This window comes from Saccopteryx bilineata, chromosome 3 (assembly GCF_036850765.1).
Source record: "Saccopteryx bilineata isolate mSacBil1 chromosome 3, mSacBil1_pri_phased_curated, whole genome shotgun sequence".
Classification (NCBI taxonomy): Eukaryota; Metazoa; Chordata; class Mammalia; order Chiroptera; family Emballonuridae; genus Saccopteryx; species Saccopteryx bilineata.
In genome coordinates, this window is record NC_089492.1 from 200717712 (window position 1) to 200743431 (window position 25720).

General features: G+C 40.7%; 1 protein-coding gene across 1 annotated transcript in view; it reads left to right on the forward strand.

Moving 5' to 3' along the window:
- The window catches only part of EIF2AK3 (eukaryotic translation initiation factor 2 alpha kinase 3), an 87628-nt gene that overhangs the window by 29215 nt on the left and 32693 nt on the right, over nt 1-25720 (forward strand). The window contains exons 3-8 of the mRNA XM_066268540.1: nt 16102-16296; nt 17664-17794; nt 20192-20426; nt 21542-21704; nt 23664-23804; nt 25208-25330. Of these exons, the coding sequence (XP_066124637.1) occupies nt 16102-16296; nt 17664-17794; nt 20192-20426; nt 21542-21704; nt 23664-23804; nt 25208-25330 (988 nt within the window). The remainder of the gene's footprint in view (nt 1-16101; nt 16297-17663; nt 17795-20191; nt 20427-21541; nt 21705-23663; nt 23805-25207; nt 25331-25720) is intronic.

A 25720-nucleotide genomic window follows, 5' to 3' on the forward strand; every position in this document is an offset into this window, starting at 1 on the left:
TGCTTCTTCAGAACATTCTTTATTTTTTTCCTTTCCTCTTTTCTCTCTTCTTTTTACTGAGACAGAGCGAGAGTCAGAGAGAGGGACAGATAGGGACAGACAGACAGGAACGCAGAGAGATGAGAAGCACCAATTCTTTGTTGCAGCTCCTTAGTTGTTCATTGATTGCTTTCTCATATGTGCCTTGACCAGGAGGCTACAGCAGACCGAGTGACCCCTTGCTCAAGCCAGCGACCTTGGAGGGTCCAAGCTGGTGAGCTTTGGCTCAAACCAGGTGAGCCTGTGCTCAAGCTGGCGATCTCGGGGTCTTGAACCTGAGTCCTCCACATCCCAGTCCGACACTCTATCCACTGCACCACCGCCCGGCCAGGCCAGAACATTCTTGAATGAAACTACTTTTTTGTCTCTTTTTTGCTGTGAGTGTATGTCAGTGAAGGATACAAGGATGGGCTTGATTTGGGCTAAGGCACCAGCAGGTTTTTTTTTTTTTTTCTGAAGCTGGAAATGGGGAGAGACAGTCAGACAGACTCCCGCATGCGACCGGGATCCACCCGGCACGCCCACCATGGGGCGACGCTCTCCCCACCAGGGGGTGATAATCTGCCCATCCTGGGCGTCGCCATGTTGCGACCAGAGCCACTCTAGCGCCTGAGGCAGAGGCCACAGAGCCATCCCCAGCGCCCGGGCCATCTTTGCTCCAATGGAGCCTTGGCTGCAGGAGGGGAAGAGAGAGACAGAGAGGAAAGCGCGTCGGAGGGGTGGAGAAGCAAATGGGCGCTTCTCCTGTGTGCCCTGGGCGGGAATCGAACCCGGGTCCTCCGCACGCTAGGCCGACGCTCTACCGCTGAGCCAACCGGCCAGGGCTTTTTTTTTTTTTTTTTTTTTTTTTTTTTTCCTGAAGCTGGAAACGGGGAGAGACAGTCAGACAGACTCCCGCATGCGCCCGACCGGGATCCACCGGGCACGCCCACCAGGGGCGAAGCTCTGCCCACCAGGGGGCGATGCTCTGCCCCTCTGGGGGGTCGCTCTGCTGAGACCAGAGCCACTCTAGCGCCTGGGGCAGAGGCCAAGGAGCCATCCCCAGCGCCCGGGCCATCCTTGCTCCAATGGAGCCTTGGCTGCGGGAGGGGAAGAGAGAGACAGAGAGGAAGGAGGGTGGGGGTGGAGAAGCAAATGGGCACTTCTCCTATGTGCCCTGGCTGGGAATTGAACCCGGGTCCCCCACACGCCAGGCTGACGCTCTACCGCTGAGCCAACCGGCCAGGGCCGGCACCAGCAGTTTAATCACACTGCTTTTACACTCTCTATACAGAAGTCACCACAGTAAGAAGACAAATGACACCTTAATATTAAAACTATTTGACCTTTGGCATCTCTTCAAGTGTCCAACAGACCACACTTTGAAAATTGCTGACTAGTATATAATGAAAATTATAAGAAGATTTGTAAGATCATAAATGTTGGGCAAATAGGTTTGTGGAATCTGTATTTTTGGGGTTTGCTCAGTTTTATTGTTAAAAATGGCCGCTGATCATGTGATTGCGTTGCCCAGGTAATACTGTTTAATTACCTTCATGCTTGGGAAGGGGCTTGTTTATGCTAATGTGTGCTGGAGGAGGGATTGTCCTGCTGTAAAGTTTTAAGTGGAAGATCTAGGAGGCCATTTTAGAAGAGGCCACGTGGGTTGCAGAGGAGGCAGGCAGCCAAGATGGAGACATGCTGAGGGAAACAGAAGTGAGGGGCTTTGTGAGCTCTGCTGAACTAGTGTGGGCTTTGATTCTAGGAAAACTCAGATGAGTCAGTGGCTTTGGGAGCCCTGAATGGAAAGGGAAGTGTTTCCTGCTTTGTGTATTGACTCGCCCACCTGTGTGAGCTAGAATAAAGAAATGGCCCACCAGTTCTTGGCTCCACAGTTTCATTACCATCCACCCTAATCTAATGGGAACCTGCATGTGCCAGGCGGCTGTGACCGTGGCTGTGGCTGTGGCCGTGGCCACTGGCTTTACAATAAACATGTTAACAAGGAGAGGAATGTATTGTGAACTGGGGTCATCTGTTATTCAGCAATGTGTATGCTGCTTGGCATCTGCAATTTGTGTTCAGAAGTTGGACAAAATATCACAGAAAGAGGATCAAAACTGCTATTTGGAATGTTTTGAATTAGATGCAGAGAGGAATATTTCAGTGCATCTGATAAATATTTTAGGAAGGTCTGTAACTTTTTGTGAAAAATGGTTAACTTTCTCTGAAGCCCAGCATTTGATGGGAAAGAGTTGTAAAGAAAGGAAGGCTACTTTTGCTTGAATAAGAAAGTCAAAGCAGTGTCGGAACCTTTTAGGCTGTGTGATATTGTAGAGGAGGGACTGGGTCTCAGGAGCTTGAGTTCTCGTGTGATTCTTTTTTTTTTTTAATTTATTTTTGTAATTCATTGAGTTGACATGTTTTAAGTATATAACTCAATATAACACCACCATATCATGGCTGCCTAACCCCCTCCCCCCACTCTAAGCAAAGTCTCTTTCTACCCCCATAATGTGATTCTTTCAATGACTGACTTAAACCTGGCTAAATTAATGTTTAATTTCCTCTGTAAAATTATGGGATTGAACTAAATCTCTAAAGATTTTTCTAACTTCAGGAATCAGGTACCATTAAATACATAAAACATCCAAATAAATTACAGTTTTTAGAGGAATTTTGGAACTTTCCTTTTTATTACATATAAAATTCTTTAACAAATAAAATACAAATTCATTAGAAACTACCATTAGGTGCGTGAATATCTCATTGCTTCCTGGTCTGCTCTGATGTTGTCCTAATGTTTTTGATCCAAAAGGCATATGCATAGTATGTTATGTTCCTTTAGTGGTGTTTTGATCATGTCAATAAAAGTAAGTTCCCAGGGAATGACAGAGACTGATGGTTCTGTTAAAAACAAGTATTTTAAAGCCCTGGCCGGTTGGCTCAGCGGTAGAGCGTCGGCCTAGCGTGCGGAGGACCCGGGTTCGATTCCGGCCAGGGCACATAGGAGAAGCGCCCATTTGCTTCTCCACCCCTCCGCTGCGCTTTCCTCTCTGTTTATCTCTTCCCCTCCTGCAGCCGAGGCTCCATTGGAGCAAAGATGGCCCGGGCGCTGGGGCCTCTGCCTCAGGCGCTAGAGTGGCTCTGGTCGCAACATGGCGACGCCCAGGATGGGCAGAGCATCGCCCCCTGGTGGGCAGAGCTTCGCCCTATGGTGGGCGTACCGGGTGGATCCCGGTCGGGCGCATGTGGGAGTCTGTCTGACTGTCTCTCCCTGTTTCCAGCTTCAGAAAAATGAAAAAAAAAACAAAAACAAGTATTTTACATTATATTTAAAGTGAATTGTATACTGTAGGAAGGCTGAATTGTCTTGCTATACTGATCTATCTGGTTTGCCATTCTTTCCTCTTAACTAGGTACTTGCAAACTTCCTCAAAAGAACACTGATATAAACCAAGCTAAATGTTGTGTGTGCGTGCACACATTAGAATAAATGATAATACTATGGCACTGATTTTCAACCAGTGTGCAGCAAGAATTTTTAAAACATGCAATACCTGACTATTTAATAAGGGGCACTGACCTCTTTTCCCTTAGATTGTCAAATAAAATGACAATAGTCAACACAACAATACTCATCTGGTGTGAATGAATCAAAATTATACCTATATATTTTTTTGTCAGATCAGCAAAAAATATAAATTATTCTTTTTCTTGGTGTGCTATAGAATTTTAGTAATTAATTTGTGCCACAGCATGAAAAAGATTGAAAATCACTGACCTAAGGTGTACTCTGTTAGTTTTAACAGATGTGCCCTAGTTTCTAAACCTAGTACTTTTAATAGTGAAGAATTTTGTTTTTAATTTTCAGAAGGACCACCTGAGCTGAAACCTAATTTGCTTTCCTTCGGTAATTTATATGCATATTCAACTTGAAAATGCATTAAGGGGATTTGGCTGTTGTTCCTTGTTGTGTCTTAAGTCTTATTTTGTTTTGTAATATACCAGCATTGTTTTTCTTTGGGGTCTCTGGTTGGCATTTGGACTACACTTTACCAAATTTTAGTAGAGGTAATATCCATGAGCTCTTTACTTCTCTATGTCTTAGAATACATTCACAAATACAAAAACCTTTCTTATATTTATTTAGAATGTGTATTATAATTGTGCGTATGTAACTAGTTTGTCCTTAGATGAGTATCTTTATCTTTATTTAGAGAGGTATTTGTTTTGTTTCGGTTTTTTGTTAAAATGCCCTTTTTTTCCACTCTTAAAAGAGCAAACAACTCTGTAATAGGTCTATAGTTAGAGTTTGGGGTTTTGTTTTATTTTTGGCATGTTCCTCCCCAAGGGACACTTTCTATTTTAGACAGGTGCAGAAACAAACAGCCTTGCATCTGAAGCTCTCCGACCTATGACCTCCTGCTGGCATCAGACTGCCTTCATTACCACAGGCCTTCAGAGGTGGCCTTTGGAAAGAGTACGCTTTTCACACTTACTTGTTCATGGTTCACAGAGCCCATTAGTAGGCCCATTTAGTGTTGTTTTATTAAGGGAAGATCTGTAATCTCTTTGAAAGATTCCCAGACTTGCACTGAAAGATGTCTGGTCCTTTTGCAGTTTTTCATTTGTACATAAAGTAGCTCCTTTTCAGCCTGGTTGTGTCATCTAAGATGGTGGTTTATTGTGAAAAGTCACTGTCAAGCGTGTAGCAGGCAAGTATTTCAGTAATTGCGTAGGGTAATGGCTTTTCTTTTAATTGTAGGAATGAATCAGTGCTTTCAGTTTTGTTTTACTACTTCCTTACCATGGCTGAAAGCAATGCTGTGAACCAAACCAGTTTATTCCAGCATGTGTGTTGCTAAGTGAGAAATTGATTTGACCCTATTTTTTAAGAAATGGACTTCCTTTCTACATTGTTTATGTACTTCATGAGTCTGTATTAGTCTAAGTAAAGGCAGACATAGTTTCTTTTTTTTTTCAGAGATACTTCTTTTTTTTAGATTTTATTCATTTTTAGAGAGAGGAGAGAGAGAGAGAAAGAGAGAAAAGGGGAGGAGCAGGAAGCATCAGCTCCCATAGGTGCCTTCACCAAGCTAGACCAGGGTTTCAAACTGGTGACCTCAGCATTCCCGGTCGATGCTTTATCCACTGTGCCAACACAGGTCAGGCACCAGAGATATTTCCTGAAATCCATGTTTTGCATGATGAATGTGAAAAGTATGCTTATGCTGACAAAGTTACGGTAGTCTGGTAATTTTCCTTGAGCTGTTTGGTTAACCTATAGGTTGACTGTAGGTTAAGGAAAGAAAGAATGAAAGTTACCTTCTTGGTCTCACTCCTCTTGCGCATTAATGAACAATTTCTGAGGATATTTAATGCCATACTAAATCACTTGGTGATTTGTTTTTTCTTCTCCTTTATTTTTATTTTAAATCTACATTTGCTATTAAGCATGTCACACGGGATGATTTCTCCAACTAATATTCAGATCTACTGAAAGATCTTGTAAGCACTTACATTAGATCATCTTCCTTAGTCTTTGAGTTTGGATTTCCCAGGAACATTTTTCTTTTAGCAAATAAGCTTCTTTTATGCTCCCCATCATGGTAATTAAAATGTTTTCAGGGAAATAAGACAATAATTTTTTCAACACAAGTGTTGGAACTTTAAAAAAAAATTTACAAATAGTCAATTCTGGCTTCTAGTAGTCTGGTCAGTTGCTCATTTTGATTTATTAAGAGTTATCATTTTATGTTCTACACATAATGTGTCATTTTTGAAGAATTGAAATATACAAAAATATGCCTGTTAACTTTCCTTAATTTTGCTTATTTTTGTGCTAGATAAAGACTTTTACGATCCTTCAGAATATATTATAGTCAAAGGAGAATTTAGGGCAGATTGAGATTTCTGGTAGATCAGTGACTGGTGACAGTTTGATATATTTAATTTTTATACTGAATTCCTCTGTGTTTAGTTTTGTGGCTTTGTTTTTATGTGGGTATGGTGGAATCCAGGGTTGGGGAAGGAATAACAGAAATGGCAGGGTTAAGCGTTTTACTCCTCGGAATTACTTTTGGAGCAGCTATTTGAATTCTAAAAGCTTCTTTTGAAATTTATAAAATTTGTTGTTAATGAACCATAGTTATTTTCTGAAGTTTACAAGTTTACTTATAGAAAATAAAGGAAGGATTATGATGAATTTATATATTTTATTTTTAATATTTTTTCTTTATAAGTATTTACAGTGTGTCCGTAAAGTCATGGTGCACTTTTAACCAGTCACAGGAAAGCAACAAAAGACAATAAAAATGTGAAATCTGCATCAAATAAAAGGAAAACCCTCCCAGTTTCTGTAGGATGATGTGGCAGCATGTGCGCATGTGCAGATGATGACGTAACACCACATATACAGTGGAGCAGCCCATGGCCATGCCAGTCGAGATGTGAACAGTACAGAGGAAAGTTCAGTGTGTTCTGTGGCTCGCTAAATTCAAATCCGTTACCAAAGTGCAACGTGAATATCTGCACGTTTATAATGAAGCGCCACCACATAGGAATAACATTACTTTGTGGGATAAACAGTTGAAGGAAACCGGCAGTTTGGTGGAGAAACCCCGTTCTGGTAGGCCATCAGTCAGTGATGAGTCTTTAGAGGCTATACGGGGTAGCTATCTAAGGAGCCCTAAAAAATCTGTGCATGAGCCCACATCAAACTGCATTGAATAGGTATGAAACTGGGAGAGTTTTCCTTTTATTTGGTGCAGATTTCACATTTCTATCATCTTTTGTTGCTTTCCTGTGACCGGTCAAAAGTGCACCATGACTTTACGGACATACTGTATGTATATGTGTGTGTGTGTGTGTGTGTGTATAAATATATATAAATATATATATGTACACACAGGTATATATACTACACACACGCACACACACAGGAATTACATTTGAGGTTCAAAATAGCAGCCCTGGATTAGTACATCGACATAGCAACTATTATTTGATTAATACTTTACAGTTTGCCAAGTAATAGAAATCCATTCTTACTTAATCATTAACATTGCCTTATAAATAAATATTCTTATTAACCCCTATTTTTTATCTGAGAAAATTTAGACTCAAAATGGTTCAGAAATTTTTTCGATGTAGTAAATGTGAGATTTAACCTGAGATATTTGGACTTACTTTTTGCTTTCTTTCCAATATTTCATTTTTTTAAATGATCTCAGTAATTACCAATGTATTGTTTCCTTTCCTAGTAATTATAATTCTTAATGTGTTTATCAAGAATAATTACTCAAAGATATTATATAGATAGCATGTTTTATGATTATCTTATAAATGCTTATAAATATAACTGTTTCCTCAATTAGAGATAATTGGCTTATAGTGCAAATACTTCACTCAGACTAAAAAAAGTAGAAAGTAAAAATAACTGAAATAAGAGGCCCTAGCTGGTTGGGTCAGTGGATAGAGCATCGTCCTGGCATGCAGATGTCCCAGGTTCAATTCCCTGTCAGGACACACAAGAGAAACAACCATCTGCTTCTCTCCCCTCCCTCTCCCCCTTTTCTCCCTCTTCCCCTCTCACAGCCAGTGGCTTGAGGTTGAGCATTGGACCCGGGCACTGGGGATAGCTCAGCTGATTTGAGTGTCGGCCCCAGATGGGTGTTTCCAGGTGGATCCCAGCGGGGTGCTTATGGAGCCTGTCTTTCTATCTCCCCTCCTCTTACAGAAAGAAAGAAAGAAAGAAAGAAAGAAAGAAAGAAAGAAAGAAAGAAAGAGAGAGAGAGAGAGAGAGAGAGAGAGAGAGAGAGAGGGAGGGAGGGAGGGAGGGAGGGAGGGAGGGAGGGGAGAGAGAGAAAAGGAAGGAAGGAAGGAAGGAAGGGAAAGGAGAGAAAGGAAAGGAAAGGAGAAAGGAGAAAGGAGGAAAAAAAAAGGAAAAAGGAAAGTGTTGGAGCCACTACTTGAGAAAATGCAAACCCCAGCTTCCAAAGCTGAATGAGGGAAAGTTTCTTTATAGAAAAATTCTAGCTCATAAAAGGAGAAAGAATGATAGAATTAGAAATCATTTTATTCCCTTCATTGAACTAGTAATCATCAATTGATACTAAAATGGTGAAAAGTTTATGGGACACACAGGGATGGGGGTAACTCCCTTGAATCCGCTTATTGATAATGATGAATAGGACATAACTCAGGAGCTGGCACACTTTTCTATAAAGGGCTAGATACAGAGGTGGGATTCATCCAATTTGCAGTGGTTTGGTAGAACCGATACCTAATTTTTTGTTGAGTTTGGTGAACTGGTTATTCAAATGGCACTTGTAATCAGGGTTCTCTCTAAGGTAGGTGCTTGGGCAGCCGCCCAATGTAGAGATCACGAATTTACATTCCTTACTATTTTTTAACGTTCATCTGCACAACAGCGTATTCTAAGCACCTGTAGTAATGTTCATTTCGTCTGTAGGTGAAAAAATTTGCAAGTGAGGACACCAATTAAGAAGCAATATGGAAATATCTTAAATAACAGCTTTATTTTTTTTGTCAGGTATTATTTACTATATATTTTTTCATTAATATTTTTAAACTCTTATAATCTAGTTTGTGTACCTCCTTTTTTGTATTTTTCTGAAGTGAGAAGCAGAGAGGCAGAGAGACAGAATCCCACATATGCCCCATCAGAATCCACCTGGCATGCCCACCAGGGGGCAATGCTCTGCCCTTCTGGGGCGTTGCTCTGTTTCAACAGGAGCTATTCTAGTGCCTGAGGCGGAGGCCATGGAGCCATCCTCAGCGTCCGGGCCAACTTTGCTCCAATGGAGCCTTGGCTGCAAGAGGGGAAGAGAGAGACAGAGAAAGGAGAGGGAAAAGGGTGGAGAAGCAGATGGGCACTTCTGTGTGCCCTGGCCGAGAATCAAACCCGGGACTTCTACACGCCAGGCCGACACTCTACCACTGAGCCAACCGGCCAGGACTATGTACCTCTTTTATTGTTCTTATTTAAGTATTAAATGCATGAAATAATAAACTACATTTTGGTATATATATTTTTATACTTAGAACGGTCATTAGGGCAGAGAACCGGTTGTTAAATTACTTGAACCTCAGTACTGGTTACATAGTAACTATCTTGGGCTCTGTGGACCACACACCCTTGGTAGGTACAGTAGGAGAGCAGTCATAGACAACACATAAAGCAGGGGTCCCCAAACTATGGCCCGCGGGCCACATGCGGCCCCCTGAGGCCATTTATCCGGCCCCCACCACACTTCCAGAAGGGACACCTCTTTCATTGGTGGTCAGTGAGAGGAACATCCTGTGCTCCTGGAGTACTGTATGCGCTGCAAAGCGCGGCGTCGCTCATATACAGTACTACTTCCGGTGACGCGGGACGCACACATCACGGCTCCAGAAGCGTGTCATATCACTTGTTACGGCTAGCAGTGACAAATATGGAACCGGACATTGACCATCTCATTAGCCAAAAGCAGGCCCATAGTTCCCATTGAAATACTGGTCAGTTTGTTGATTTAAATTTACTTGTTCTTTATTTTAAATATTGTATTTGTTCCCATTTTGGTTTTTTTACTTTAAAATAAGATATGTGCAGTGTGCATCGGGATTTGTTCATAGTTTTTTTTATAGTCCGGCCATCCAACGGTCTGAGGGACAGTGAACTGGCCCCCTGTGTAAAAAGTTTGGGGACCCCTGACATAAAGGAACGAGTGTGACTGTGCTACAACAACATTTTGTTTACCAAAACATGCAGCTGGTTGGTTGGTTGGTTTTGGCCCACGAGCTATACTTTGCTGACTTCTAATATAATAGGAAGTTTACAGCATCATCTAGGGAGTGGTTTTGTCAAAAAATCAAACCTGCATCAGATTAAAGCTCCAGGGATGATCACACTTTTCAGCAAATACAGGGGATAAAGGAACAAGTTAAATGACATGCAGAACCCAGCCTGAGGGACATTCTGTGGGATTACTAAATCGGGTTTCTCAGGTAGGTCAGTGCATGAGGAAGGGTGTAGAAGGGGCTCTTAAGGGAAAAAAGAATCAAATTGTGATATGTACAGTTTGAATTTGTTGTTGGAGCACACCAGTTGTATAATATATCTTTGAGGCAATCGGAAGAAGTTGAATGTTAGATGATGTTAAGGAATTATTCTTAATTCTGTTATATGTAATGTTGGCATGATAATTATTTCTCAGCAATGAAATATTTATAATGAAATAACTTGTCTGGGGTTTACTTTAAAATACTTCAGTAAACAAGTGTATGGAGTAGGTGAGTGAAGAACAGTTGAAACAATTAGCAAAATGTTAATAATTGTTGAAACTGGATGATGCATATGGGTTCATTATATTTTTATCTTTATTAAAATATTTATTTTATTTTATATTTTTGTAAGTTATTGTAAAGTTGCTTATACCCTGAAAAGTGTATGTATGGGTGGTGTGTGGGTAGTGGTGGTAGTTGCACAGAAAAGGAGGGAAAAAACAAATGAAAAATTTTTTTTCATAGTTAGAGGAATGTTTGTTTATCTTGCTGGTTATATTCATTATAGTAATAGTTCTTTTTGCACTTTTCCAGTTGAAGTTCCTTTGAAGCTTCTACCACTTGAAAATAAGAGCTCTTATTTTCACATTCTAATTTCAAATAGCCATCCCTGATTTACATGTGTCACCAATATCATTATGCATTTTAGATTTTGTTCAGAAATAGAAATTTGGTTTCTTTACCAAACTGTTTTGTGATTGCATGGATTAAGACCTTGGATCTTTGTTACCAGTTTGCTAGTCAGTGTAACAACTCTCTTGTTTTAAAATTATGAACAGAAAAAAATATATATAAGAGAAAGAACCCTCAAACCAAGGGTAACTTGAAGGGAGAAACATTGCACAATTAGTCTGAGATGCAGAGCAGCAAATCAGAACAGGTAGCTGCTTACTGGGACAAATCAATGGAATGTGAATTTGCAGCAATCTACATTTTGATCTACCGAGAGATTTGCAACTAGCCATCTGGGTGACTCATTCCTATGCTGAGCGGGTGAGGTAATGCTCTTGTGAGGGGTGATGTCATCTGTCTACCTGAACTGAATGCATGCACCAATTCTGGTGACTCTCAAGGAAAAGCACCATCTGTCTTCACAGAGGCTGCTGGAAAGACTGCTGCAGAGGTTAGCAGCCATGTGTATGACTCATAAGTGGCCAGTTAGCGAACAGCAGTAATTTCAGGGTGAACTTTTAAAGTCATAATCCAGAAATATGGTATGATGATTCAGTATTAAATCATAATGCTTTTCTTTTGTTGGTTTGGGTTTCCTACTTTTCTCATTGAGTTAATTACTGCTCTTGCAGATTTAACTTTTCAGATAAGCCAGTTTTTCACAATATGGTCAATGGTTGTTTAAACCACATTTTTAATCTTGGTTGTTTAAACCACATTTTTAATTGTAGATAAGTGTGTTTTTTATTACAGTAGGGGATAATTTTAATTGTAGATAAGTGTGTTTTTTATTACAGTAGGGGATAATTTTAATTGTAGATAAGTGTGTTGTTATCTTCTTACTACAGACGTATCCACTCCTTCCTTTTAGTGATGTACACCTACCTTTCCAGTTTGACCTTAACTACTGCTGCTGTCCACAGGACTGCACAACCTTAAATACCTATTTTTTAACTTCATCATAATTTGAATGTACTGTTCTGATAAATAAAATATAGACTACCTGGCCTGACCTGTGGTGGTGCAGTGGATAAAGCGTCGACCTGGAAATGCTGAGATCGCCGGTTCGAAACCTTGAACTTGCCTAGTCAAGGCACACATGGGAGTTGATGCTTCCAGCTCCTCCCCCCTTCTCTCTCTGTCTCTCTCTCCTCTCTGTCTCTCTCTCTCCCTCTCTCCTCTCTAAAAATGAATAAAAATAAATTTAAAAAAGTTAAAATATAGACTACCTAACATACTATGGAAGATAGAGAACAATACACATTTGACTTTCTAACACATATAACTAAGAATGGGAGGTGATATGGCTAAATACTACATATTGTATTTACTGTGATAACAATATATATACTGTCTGCTCTTAGTGGCAACTTCAAATTGGACATTCTACAAAAGATGAAAAGCTTAAATTTTTTGAAAGTAAAATCTGTTATCTTGTTATCAAGACCTGTAAGAGTGCAAAGAATAAAATCGTGATGCTTAAACTCTCAGATAGTGTGAGGTAGGATACCTACTGATGTCATTTGAAAGTTTATTAAAAATTAATTTTAAAAAACTAATAATTAGAGATGTTTAAATACTCAGCATTATGATTAACCCTTGATTTAATGATATAGCCTTTTTGCTTTAATTATAGAGATCCTGCAAAACTCTTGAGTATCTTTCCTTTTTTTTTTTTTTTAAACCTCTTATTTGGAAATAATTTCAAACTACAAAATATTGCCCAAATAAAAGTGGCTCACCCAGCCCTTATTACCCCGGTTTATCTACCCAGACTCCATTTGCTTTATCATTTGAGCGCCTCACTCCCTTTCCTCTCCCCTAACCCTTTATACACACTTCTTTTTCTTGAAATGCTTGAAAATAAATTAAATACCCATCATGGCCCTTTATCCCTAAATACTTCGTATGTATTTCCTAACAGAGATATTCTCTTACACAACCACAGTACAATTTATAAACCTCACAACTTTATAACCGTACTTTACTGTTCATATTCCAGTTTTATCAGTTGACCTAATGTCTTTTATAACATCCTTCATCCCAGTACAGCATCTAGTGTAGTGCATTTCTTTGTCATATTAGCCTCTCTTAATCTGGATTTTTCACAGACTTTGTCTTGTATAGAGTTGACATTTTTGAACAATACAGTCTCCCTGCCCATTTATTTCCTCCAGTTGTGCTTGTCTGTTTCCTTGTGATTAGATGCAGGTGTACACTCTTGGCAAGGAGACTGCACAGGTGATTTTGTGTCCTCCCATAGGGTGTCACATCTCTCATTCAGGAATGTTACTAATTTTGGTCATCTGGTCTGAATTATTCCCTATATAATTACTGGTTAGTTTTTTTTTTTAAATCCTGTAACTAAGACCATTTCAATATCCTGCTTCTCATCAAAATTTTCACCTAGATCTAACACCATTGCTGATTTTTGCCTGATTTAGTCTTTACTGTGATGGTTGCAAAATGCTGATTTTTCCAATTACAGCCTTCATGTGTACCAGTAGACACCTGACGTTTTATTGCAGTAACAGCCCCCCACCCCCTGTGTATTATTTGTTTTATCTGTTTGCTAGCAGTGTGGAGTCATAAATTCCTTGTTTCTCAATGCTTTATAATTTAGTACTTAATTATTTTGGTGCTTAACTCTTCCAAATGTGGTCAGTAGCATGCTCCCATAATTGTTTTTGTTTGTTTTAATTTTTTTATATTTTTAAAAATTATATCTGGGCCCTGGCTGGTTGGCTCAGTGGTAGAGCATTGGCCTGGTGTGTGGAAGTCCTGGGTTCGATCCCCAGTCGGCACACAGGAGAAGCACCCATCTGCTTCTCTACCCTTCCCCCTCTCCTTCCTCTCTATCTCTCTCTTTCCTTCCCACAGCCAAGGCTCCATTGGAGCAGGGTTGGCCTGGGCGCTGAGGATGGCTCCATGACCTCTGCCTCAGGCTCTAAAATGGCTCTGGACGCAGCAGAGCAATGCCCCAGATGGGCAGAACATCGCCCCCTGGTGGGCATGCCAGGTGGATCCTGGTTGGATGCATGCAGGAGCCTGTCTGTCTGCCTCCCCGCTTCTAACTTCGAAAAAATACAAAAAATAAAAATAAAAAATTACTTTTGTACTTTCTAGAATAATAATACGTTAAAGGCTCATCTGGTACCTGCCCTGCCCCATCCTGGGATCATCCATTTTTTTGTGAAGACTTGGTGCCTGGGTGCATTATGTTTACAGCCACTGTATAAAGAAATGTAAAATAATTGGCATACCTGGTAAATATTTCTTAGAGGTACAGCAAGCAATTTTTGAGAGTTTATGGTGTCTCAGTTTGTAATTAGAGTAATAAGTACAGTATTAAGGATTGGGAAGATTTTTGTCATCAAATGTGCACCACCACCATTTTCTTGGATTTCAGAGCAAAAACATAAGTGATGCTAGCTTGAAGTTCATATAGAATTTCAGTGGCAGGCCATGTTGGTATAGGAAAGTGTTCTGGAGAGAAGAAATGACATTGATGTTTTGTCAATAATTGAACAATAAAAGTAACATTAAATATTACATCATTAAGGAATGGTGCCTGATTGCTGTCCGTGTGGGGAAAGGTAAGGAACAAGGAGGAAGAGGTTGTTTGAGGTCATGTTTAGAGGACTTTTGAATGTCAGACTTAGGATTTGGGGACTTTAAGAAGAAATAATAGCTTTAAAAGTTTTTGAGTAATGTCATAACAAGTTTAACTCTGACTCCAGAGATTAATCTGTGAGATAGAGGTTAGAATGAGGAAATTTCTGGATAAGAGGTATAAAGAGACAATTATAATAGTTTAAGCAGATATACAAAGATTTGGAACTAGGAAGTGAAAGGAAGAAGTAGATTAGAACAGCGTTTTCCAGCCTGTCCTCTAGAACCCCAGTGGTGTGGCCCAAAGCTGAGGGATGGGAAGGGATGTGAGCTGGGCACCATTTTAGAACTCTAACTGGCATTGGGGGCATTTTCAAGTAAGTCTACCTTTAAAGAGAGTTCTGCTGGGAAAGGAATGAGGAAGTGCGGAGTAAAATGTTGTTTTAAAGAAAAGCTAAGGCCAGTGTTTGTTTGGAGTCTTATTTTTGGGTTTTTTTAGACGCACTCTTCTTTCCTATTCCCTTTTCCCAAAGTTCTGAGCCTGATGATCAGGAAAATAGTTTTGTCATTAGCCAAAATAAATCAAACTGATATTGTCTTAAATGCCAAAGGACCAATGTCACCATGCCACACACTAATACTCTCTATCAAGAAACAAGACGTTCTTGGTCAAAACCATTAGAGTCATGCTGAAGTCTTTTCCTTTGCTCAGTCCACATAGGGATCCTGTTGGCCTTCCCCAGATCTGACCACCTTCAACACTGCACTGTTGTCAGCCATAATCATCATCTCATGCCTTCTGTGTTTTCCCCCTGCCTCTGCCCTGGCCTCTGCCCTGGCCTCCGTGGCCTGTTCACTTTCCTTGTGGTGGGCACACTTACACTGAAGGCCTCTGTAAAGGTTGTGCTGCAGAACAAGCATGGCTAACTCTCATGGTTTAGCTCAGATACCACATTCTTAGCAGGGTCTGCCCCGAACTCCTCGATGGCAGTCTCCCCCCTTCCACATGCATGTTTTTCCAGTCCCTCTTTATTTTGTTCTGTTTTCTCTCTGGCGTTTATCACAGAACATCCCCTATAATTACTCATCATGGTGTTTGTCTGCTGACACCAGAATTTGAGCTCCAGAATGAGAGTGAATGTTTTTATTATCCTTTGTTTTGCTCATTGGTCTACCCTAAGCAACAGAAGAGTACCTGGCACATAGTAGGCCCTTAGTAAACATTGTTAAAGAGGAAGGAAAACTGAGTGTCAACTTAGTACGCTTAGTTCCTACCCAGGCTCCTCGCACATAGCAGACTTCAGAAAATAAATACAGGGAAGGATGGGATACTGTGTGAGTCACCTGCATTCCTTGGATCTGAGCCTGTGACAGTGATTGTTCTGGAAAGTATCGTCTGTGCTGTTGCCTTACTAGAAAATCATTTTGTTCTCTAGCGTAGTGATCACTGTAAGCACCCCTTAGTAACCTCTCCTTGAACTCACTTGATCACAAAACTCTCTTTGGGTAGCTCACTTGTTATTATGGGAGACTCCTGGCAAACAGAGTATGAAGAGGACCTTGCTGCAGTCCTTCCTACTGGCCCCTGGAGAGACCCGCAGTTCTCTCGAATTGCTTTTGGTGGATGAGCGGTGCTGCTGAGATGGGGGCTAGAGCACAGCATACTCAACCCCGCTGTAGTTACTCCTCTACCGTGAAGACCCTTTTAACAGGCAGTTTTTATTTCAGGTGTTTGGGAATAAGATGATCATTCCTTCTCTGGATGGAGACCTCTTCCAGTGGGACCGAGACCGTGAGAGCATGGAGACAGTGCCTTTTACAGTTGAATCACTTCTGGAATCTTCTTATAAATTTGGAGATGACGTGGTTTTGGTTGGAGGAAAGTCTCTCACTACATATGGACTCAGTGCCTACAGTGGAAAGGTGAATGAGGTTGTTGGATTCATTTGGGGAGCAATCAGAATGAATAGGGACAGAAGTAATTTCCTAAACTATACTTTTACTGGTTCAAGTTTATTAAAATTTCCTCAAGGAGATCATTTGTTTTAATTAAAGCACTATAAAGGAGGAGGGGAGAATACGTTTATGAGAGGCTAAACTTATCCAAGATGGCACAATAGACAGCAGAGCCAGGAGAGCTGGAGGAAGACGGTGTGTTCCACTCTTTGCCGGGTGCACTGCACATTACTTTGCAATCCTCACAGTATTCCCAGCGGTTACATTTTTTTTTCCATTTGGACAAATGAGGAAACCTCCAAGGGTTAATAACAATGCTGATAAAGATGATCATACTCCTCATTTATCTAGTTTGATCCCAGAATAAGAGTAGCCAAGAAGGAAGTTTGCACTCATATTAAAGAAGACTGAGACTGTAAAAAGTTCAGAAACTTAAAAAAAAAGTTTAAAAATCAGATTTGACTTAGCTCTTTCTTACGATAAAGTCATGGTGTTAAAACCTAGACTTCGTCCATTATTAGCTCTTAGCATATGATCCTAATCTGCTTCTAAGATTTGGTCTTGTAATATAGATCCAGTATTAGGAATAACTAATTAAAATCATCCTTTTTAGAAAGTTAAAAATACCTTTAACCCCTTCATATCTTGATGTGTGGATTACAGACTTAAGAGAAATTATCTTTTGACCCTTTGACCCTTCCTTGACTTTCTCAGCCTTTACCTACTCCCCACTGTCAGCTGTAGCACTTGCTCAGGTGCTCTTGTGCTCCTCGCCACTGGGTTTATCTCATCTGGGAGGCGCTGCATGGATCCAGACCCTCTGGTTCTCTGGTTTGAGGGCCTTCTGCCGAGTTCTGCTATTCCTGCAGGCAGGCTGCTTTCTGTGAGGATTTTAGTCTGGGTTGTACTCAGAGTCTTCCTTTTTCTTTTAATGAAGCTTTGAAGGTGGTACTTAGAAATGTTGCGGCTATTAGAAAAGGTTCAAAATTTCAAAAACCAACTATTTTTGTCATATGGAAACTCTGAGGTTGATCTTTTTTTAAATTCATCTGAAATTTAATTAATGATACTGTTAGGATATCAAACCTGGTTATCTATTTCTTTTTGTGTGTCTCATGGAAATGCTTGAAGTAAGACTAAAATGATCTAAATCCTTAAAATTATTGCTACTTTATGTTTCTAAATAACTCATTTTAGGAGTTGACACTTACTAGATGCCTCTTAGTAGTTAGGTACTTCTTATACATTTTTCATTAAAAAAATAAATCAGATTCTTTTAATGGCTCTAGTTTCCTATAAGTTGTATTTTTCCCCCCAATTTTATGTCTTTTCAGGTGAGGTACATCTGTTCAGCTTTGGGTTGTCGCCGATGGGATACTGATGAAATGGAACAAGAAGACATCCTGCTTCTGCAGCGCACCCAGAAAACGGTCAGGGCTGTCGGCCCTCGCAGTGGCAGTGAGAAGTACGTACTCAGATCAAAATGCTGCTGACAGTGTTCAGTGCTACACCAAGACCAAAATCCACAAGATTTTTCTTTGCAGAATTTTTAAAACTATTTTGTTACCTTAGAAGCATACTGTTCTTTTTAAGAAAAATGTAGACCCTAAATTAAAAATGGCCTCATGATTACTAATGAATTCTGAACTGGACTTAACCATATGTTTCAGGATATGGTAATTAGAAGAAACACCATACAATGACTGTGGACTGTGTATTAGTGTAGTCTTAGGTTAATGATGTTTTTCATAGCAACCTTACTGATCAACATGTTTTGAATGCCGAAATCTTAAGAGAAAGTTAATTTGCTTTATTTTATTTTGGACCTTTTTGACTTTGTAGTTCTCTCTGGTATATAGTAGTTTCACAATTTGCCTGATTACTCCAATTTTAAAATAATATTTCAGTCTATTATCTTCTTAAAGTATGAAAATATACTTTATTTGGTCAAAATTATTTTCCCAGATAATGAATTCCTTTTGTGATGTTTACATTTAAATATGTGATTAAAAATAAGGAATTGGGTAAGATATGCTGTTCTTAAATCACATACATGTATGATTTTTAAAAACCTAATTAACCTGACCAGGCAGTAGTGCAATGGTTAGAGCGTCTGCCTGGGATACTATGGACTCTGAGGTCACCGACTCGAGTGCAGGCTCACCAGCTTGAGCACGGGGTCACTGGCTTGAGTGTGGAATTATAGACATGACCCAATGGTCTCTGGGTTGGTCACTGGCTTGGCTGGAGCCCTACCCCCCATCCTGGTCAAGGCACATATGAGAAAGCAATCAGTGAACAACTAAGGTGCCACAACTATGATTTAATGCTTCTCATTTCTCTTCCTTCCTGTCTGTCCCCCATCTAAAAAATAAAATAAAAACCAAGTTAAATTTTAAATTGTCTTTGTAGTAAAAATAATTTTACTTATTTACTTTTATTTATTGATTTTAGAGAGAGTGAGGAAGGCCAGAGAACGAGGGGGGGGGGACGTTTGTTGTTACGCTTATTTATGCATTCATTGGTTGATTCTTGCATGTGCCCTGATCGGGGATCAAATCTGCATCTTAGACTATTGGGACAGTGCTGTAACCAACTGAGCTACCCGGCGTAGTACCCAGAGCATAGTAAATTAATTTTAGATCCCATCTTTATCTTTGGGAAGTGAACCACACTTTCAGATTTAGTTTAATATGATGCAATATGATTTATTTTTCTCTCCTGAAAATTGTATTCTCAAACTCAGTTAAGAATGCATTTTTCCTGATTCCCTGGACTTTAGTAGGGCTTTTGTATCTGCTGGAGATGAAATCTTTTTTATTCTTATAGGATTTTTTTTTTTAAGTGTTTGACTGGTTGCGTGATACTCAGCCATCATGGAAGCAGATGTTCAAATTAATTAAGATTTTGAGTCATGCCCCTATAGGGAGAGTCTGAGGTCTAAGACCCATATTCCTTACATATATATAGGATAAGGACACTTATCACTTTATGGATAAGGACATAGTGACTTGCCCGATATCAGTCAGTAGAGGTTGAAGGTAAGGTGGTGAGACCTTTTAGGTTTGGTATACTGTGTCACATTGCCTTTCGTGACTTGTTTTTACATAAATTTAAAGTTGATGTCTTCATCTTGCCTTCTACATTATTTTATTGAGATGTACTCATTTCTCTGCACTTGAATGAAATGTGCCCAGACTTTAATTAAGAAGTAAGGCTGGTCCTTGCCAGTTGACTCAGTGGATAGAGCCTCAGCCCGGTGTGCAGAAGTCCGAGGTTCAATCCCCAGTTAGGGCACACAGAAGAAGTGACCATCTCCTTCTTTTCCCTTTCCTCTTCCCCTTCTCTCTCTCTTTCCTTCTCACAACCAGTGGCTCTATTGGTTCTAGCATCAGCCCCGGGCACTGAAGATAGCTTGGTTGATCTGAGCATCGGCTCCCAACGGGGTTGCCAGGTGGATCCCAGTCAAGGCACATGTGGGAATCTATCTCCCTTCCTCTCACTTAAAAAACAAACAAACAAACAAACAAAAGAAGTAAAGCTGATTGCATGCTACCTCATTTTAAGATGACTTGGATGCATTTTGAAAAAAATCACTCATATTTGGAAATGTGAACTTGCTACTTTTTGAGAGAAATCTGTCCCATAGCTCATGTTAGCTCACAATGTTCAGGACCCTGGCTTCTAAAGGGTCAAAGTTACGCCCTTTTGTGGCATAAATTATTTCTTTCCAGAAGGTTGTGTGAGTTGTTCTTTTCTCCTTACAAAATTTTAATATTTGCTTTTTCACTTTAGGAAAGTTTTTTATCTGGCCCCCTTTTTTTAAGTGTAAATTTCTAAAACACGCCTTTGTAAATTTAAGGTGGAATTTCAGTGTTGGCCACTTTGAACTTCGGTATATTCCAGACATGGAAACTAGAACTGGATTTATTGAAACCACCTTAAAACCCAGTCGGAACAAAGAAGAGTCTAAAATTATTTCAGATGTGGAAGAGCAGGAAGCTGCTGTGGTGGACACAGTGATAAAAGTCTCAGTTGCTGATTGGAAGGTTATGGCCTTTAGTAAGAAAGGAGGACATCTGGAATGGGAATATCAGGTACCTAAAACCACTGAGCCTTTATGAACTGTTTCTTCCTTTCTCAGTTTGACCAAACATTGGGTACTGGGAAATGACTGCCATTTTGGATTTTTCCTATATAAGGAATCAAAAAGTTGAATTCATTGAAGCATAGGTTAGAATGGTGATTGCAAGGGAATGGCAGGGTGGGATGGAGGGGGTGGAGAAATGGGAAGATGTTCAAGGAGTACAAAGTTTCAGTTGTGCGGATGACTACATTCTGAAGATGTAATGTACAGTTTGGTGATGAGTGTGGTTAATATTACTACATTGTATACTTGAAAGTTGTCAAGAGAGTAGGTCTTTTTTTTTTTTTTTTTTTGTATTTTTCTGAAGCTGGAAACGGGGAGATAGTCAGAGAGACTCCCGCATGTGCCCGACCGGGATCCACCCGGCACGCCCACCAGGGGCGATGCTCTGCCCACCAGGGGGTGGTGCTTTGCCCCTGGGGGGGGGGGGGTCGCTCTGCCGCGACCAGAGCCACTCTAGCGCCTGGGGCAGAGGCCAAGGAGCCATCCCCAGCGCCTGGGCCATCTTTGCTCCAATGGAGCCTTGGCTGCGGGAAGGGAAGAGAGAGACAGAGAGGAAGGAGGCGGGTGGAGAAGCAAATGGGCACTTCTCCTATGTGCCCTGGCCGGGAATCGAACCCGGGTCCCCCCGCACGCCAGGCCGACGCTCTACCGCTGAGCCAACCAGCCAGGGCGAGAGTAGGTCTTTTTTTAAAACACTTTTTTCTAGCTTAATTGAGGTATAATTGACAAGTAAAAATTATATATATTTGGTTTGTACATTTATATGCTTTGATGTACATGCACATTGTGAAATGAAGAGAGTAGATCTTAAATATTCTTGCCACACACACACAGAAAGTAACTGTGAGGTGGTGGGAGTGTTAATCAGCTTCATTGTGGGAAGCATTTCACAATGTGTCCATAACAAAATACATTTTGCACACTTTTTTGTCAATTATACCTCAATAAACTTGGAACAATAAAAGTTTAAAAAGGAATTTGTGATTTTAAATGATATTTTATAAGTTGGAATACATAACTACTTCTTGAAATTATTTAAAATACTTTTCCACTTTTGTTTAGTTTTGCACTCCAATTGCATCTGCCTGGTTGGTTAAGGATGGCAAAGTCATCCCCATCAGTCTTTTTGACGACACAAATTATGCATCTAATAATGAAGTTTTAGAAGATGAAGAAGACATTGTAGAAGCTGCCCGAGGGGCCACAGAAAACAGCGTTTACTTGGGTGAGTGTCTCTTATCCAGTAACAGTAAAAATTGACATCTAGATTTGATTCCTACATTGTTCCTACTTCAGCTGTCCCTATTGTAGTTTTCATGCCTAAATGCATTTTCTGCCTTAGGCTGCCCTAAGATTTATACTTTGATTTCTATTCCTGCTATTTTGTGTTATTTATTCAATTGTAAAACTTTTAATTACTATAGCTTTTTTTTCCTCTGAAATCTATATTAGAAAGGCTTAGAAATATTGCCTGTATATATATATGTGTGTGTGTGTGTATATCATATATATATATATATGGCATAATTTAATTTTTTTGACAGAGACAGAGTCAGAGAGAGGGACAGATAGGGACAGATGAGAAGCATCAATTCTTGGTTGCAGCACCTTAGTTGTTCATTGATTGCTTTCTCATATATGTCTTGACCAAGAGGCTACAGCAGAGCGAATGACCCCTTGCTCAAGCCAGCGACCTTGGGCTTCAAGCCAGCGATCATGGGGTCATGTCTATGATCCCATGCTCAAGCCGGCAGCCCCGCACTTAAGCTGGTGACTCAGGATTTTGAACCTGGGTCCTCTGCATCCCAGTCTGCCTCTATTCACTGCACCACTGCCTGGTCAGGTTATATATGGCATGATTTTAAATTACTGATATATCCTCAAAATCTAAAACTTTCTACATTTATATTTGTACTTGCAATTTGCTGTTCCCTTTATTTATTGATCTTAGAGAGAGAAGAGAGAGTGAGAGGAAGGGAGAGGGAGGAGTGGGAGGCATCAACTCATAGTGGTTGCTTCTCCTGTGTGCCCTAACTGGGCCAGCCTGGGGCTTTGAACCAGCCTCACCCCTGCTCCACCTGCCATACACTGAAAGCCAGGTCGATGCTTCATTGTCTACACCACCACAGGTCAGGCCAGTTTCCTCCCCCTTAAAGATAATGTTTATTTATTTTGTACATCTCTGCAACTTACCTGAAAAATAAAAATGAAATTCTGGAGTACTTCTGGGCAATTGAAGGCCTTTAATATAACAACTTTTTTTTTTCCTGAAGCTGGAAACGGGGAGAGACAGTCAGACAGACTCCCGCATGTGCCCGACCGGGATCCGCCCGGCACGCCCACCAGGGGCGATGCTCTGCCCACCAGGGGGTGATGCTCTGCCCCTCCGGGGCGTCGCTCTGCCGTGACCAGAGCCACTCTAGCGCCTGGGACAGAGGCCAAGGAGCCATCCCCAGCGCCTGGGCCATCTTTGCTCCAATGGAGCCTTGGCTGCGGGAGGGGAAGAGAGAGACAGAGAGGAAGGGGGGATGGAGAAGCAAATGGGCGCTTCTCCTATGTGCCCTGGCCGGGAATCGAACCCGGGTCCCCCTCACGCCAGGCCGACGCTCTACCACTGAGCCAACCGGCCAGGGCCAAACAACTTTTAAGAAACCTTAAATCTAATTATTTGAACTAGTTTTGGTGGTCAAATACAAACTTCTTTAATCTCTATCGGTATGCCACCCACTACACATTCCCAATGAAATTCAGGAGTTTGAAAGATGAACATGTCACACACGTGTTATGGTAGCATTTCCTGAATTGTTAGCAATGTCTCTGGAATGATAGGTGTTTAGTTTTCCTTAGGGAAGTTGTGACTTCACCTAAGGTATCAGTCTCATAAGAATACACTGTCTTCTTTTCTTTGAATTTTTCTACTGGGTGAATTTGCCCATAATTACTGGAAATTATTATTCAGTGAGAAACATTGCATGGACCTTGTGTGTAACATCCCTCTCTTATTTTGTTGAATAGCTTTTTGGTTGTTTGAGTGCCTTGGGCACGATTCTTCTTTGAAAAGAACTGTATAACACAGGAACAATAACTGGAACTAATATGATGTTATGAGGTCAATATGAACCTTTTTGAACAAATAATTGGTGTTTGATTCTAAACGTAACTGACAGTATTCTGATTGGTTCAGGAATGTACAGAGGCCAGCTGTATCTGCAGTCGTCAGTCAGAATTTCAGAAAAGTTCCCGACAAGCCCCAAAGCCTTGGAATCTGTTGATAATGAAAATGCTGTTATTCCTTTGCCAACGATCAAATGGAAACCCTTAATTCGTAAGTGAATTGTAAACTTTTATAAAGTTTATTAATGTGTTCAGAGGTCTCATCATGAGTGTCGTTGCCTTAGTTTTGACTATCACAGAGATTACAAGTATTATATTCTCTATTTTCTGATAAACTTAAAAGGTATTTCAAATGTTAATGAATTTTAATTATCATTTAGAGCATGATTTCATTGAAACAGCAGTTGCTTCTCTAGACCTCAATAATATATTTCTCTGCACAATTTAGAAAAACTCTTTAACCGTTCATTGACCATGCCTACGTATCTGTTAGCTCTTAACCTACTTATATCATGAATTTTTATAAAAAATTATCCGCTTGTGGCCCTGGCCGGTTGGCTCAGTGGTAGAGCGTCGGCCTGGCATGCAGGAGTCCCGGGTTCGATTCCCAGCCAGGGCACACAGGAGAAGCGCCCATCTGCTTCTCCACCCCTCCCCCTCTCCTTCCTCTCTGTTTCTTTCTTCCCCTTCCACAGCCAAGGCTCCATTGGAGCAAAGTTGGCCTGGGCACTGAGGATGGCTCTATGGCCTCTGCCTCAGGCGCTAGAATGGCTCTGGTTGCAACAGAGCAGCGCCCCAGAGGAGCGGAGCATCACTCCCTGGTGGGCATGCTGGGTGGATCCCGGTTGGGCGCATGCAGGAGTCTGTCTGACTGCCTTCCTGTTTCCAACTTCAGAAAAATACAAAAAAAAAATTATCTGCTTGTCCCATCATATTCTTTGAAATACTTAATGACTTGAAATCAAATACCCAGCTACTTACTTTCTTCAATTATCTTCTTGTACCTTTGTGTGTGTATATATATATTATTTATTTATTTTTGTTTATTTTATTTTTCTGAAGTGAAAGTGGGGAGGCAGAGTGACAGACTCCTGCATGTGCCTGACCAGTATCCACCCAGCATGCCCACTAGGAGGCGATGCTCTACTCCTCTGGGCCATTGCTCCGTTGTAGGCAGAGCCATTCTAGCACCTGAGGCAGAGGCCGTGGAGCCGTTCTCAGCACCTAGGCCAACTTTGCTCCAATGGAGCCTTGGCTGCAGGAGGGGAAGAAAGAGACAGAGAGGAAGGAGAGGGGGAAGTGTGAAGAAGCAGATGGGCACTTCTCCTGTGTGTCCTGGCTGGGAATCGAACCCGGACTTCCACATGCTGGGACAATGCTTTACCGCTGAGCCAACCAGCCAGGGCCTGTATATTTTTTATCACACGTTTTTATTTACTTGTTTAAAGGATTCATTTTCTTTATAAGACTGCTTTTCAAGGGAGAGACCCTTGAGCTGCTTGTCTGACTTATGTGCTTGAACTGAACTGTGGTTGGATATCTGTTTTTTGAATGATTGAGGTACATGTGTTTTCATGAAAGCCATAGCGGTTAAGCTTTTACATTTTCTTTTAGATTCTCCTTCCAGAACTCCTATTTTGGTAGGGTCTGATGAATTCGACAAATGTCTTAGTAATGATAAGTATTCTCACAAAGAGTACAGTAATGGTGCTCTCTCCATCTTGCAGTATCCATATGGTAAGTATGATCACTCTTGGGCTAAAAATGCTGTTTTATTTTTTATTTTATGTATTAATTTGAAATTAATTAATAGAATTCAAATGAAAAGTAATCATTTTGTGGGTAGAAAATAAAATACTATTTTGTGAATGGCAATATTGTGAATGGTGGCCAAGGGGCAAGCTCCAAAGTCAAATTGCCAGGGTTCAGGTTCATTTTGGCACAACCTGGGTTGGACAGCTAGCTTACTGCATCTCGGTCCCTTCATCTGTAAAGGAGATTGGTGGTCCTCCTGTCTGTGTATTGGGTCGTTGTGAGGTCTCAGTGAAAGAATGCACATGCAGTCTTCATTAACACTGTGCCTGGCAAATACGTGTTCAATAAGCAAAGTCTTCACATCTTTATTAG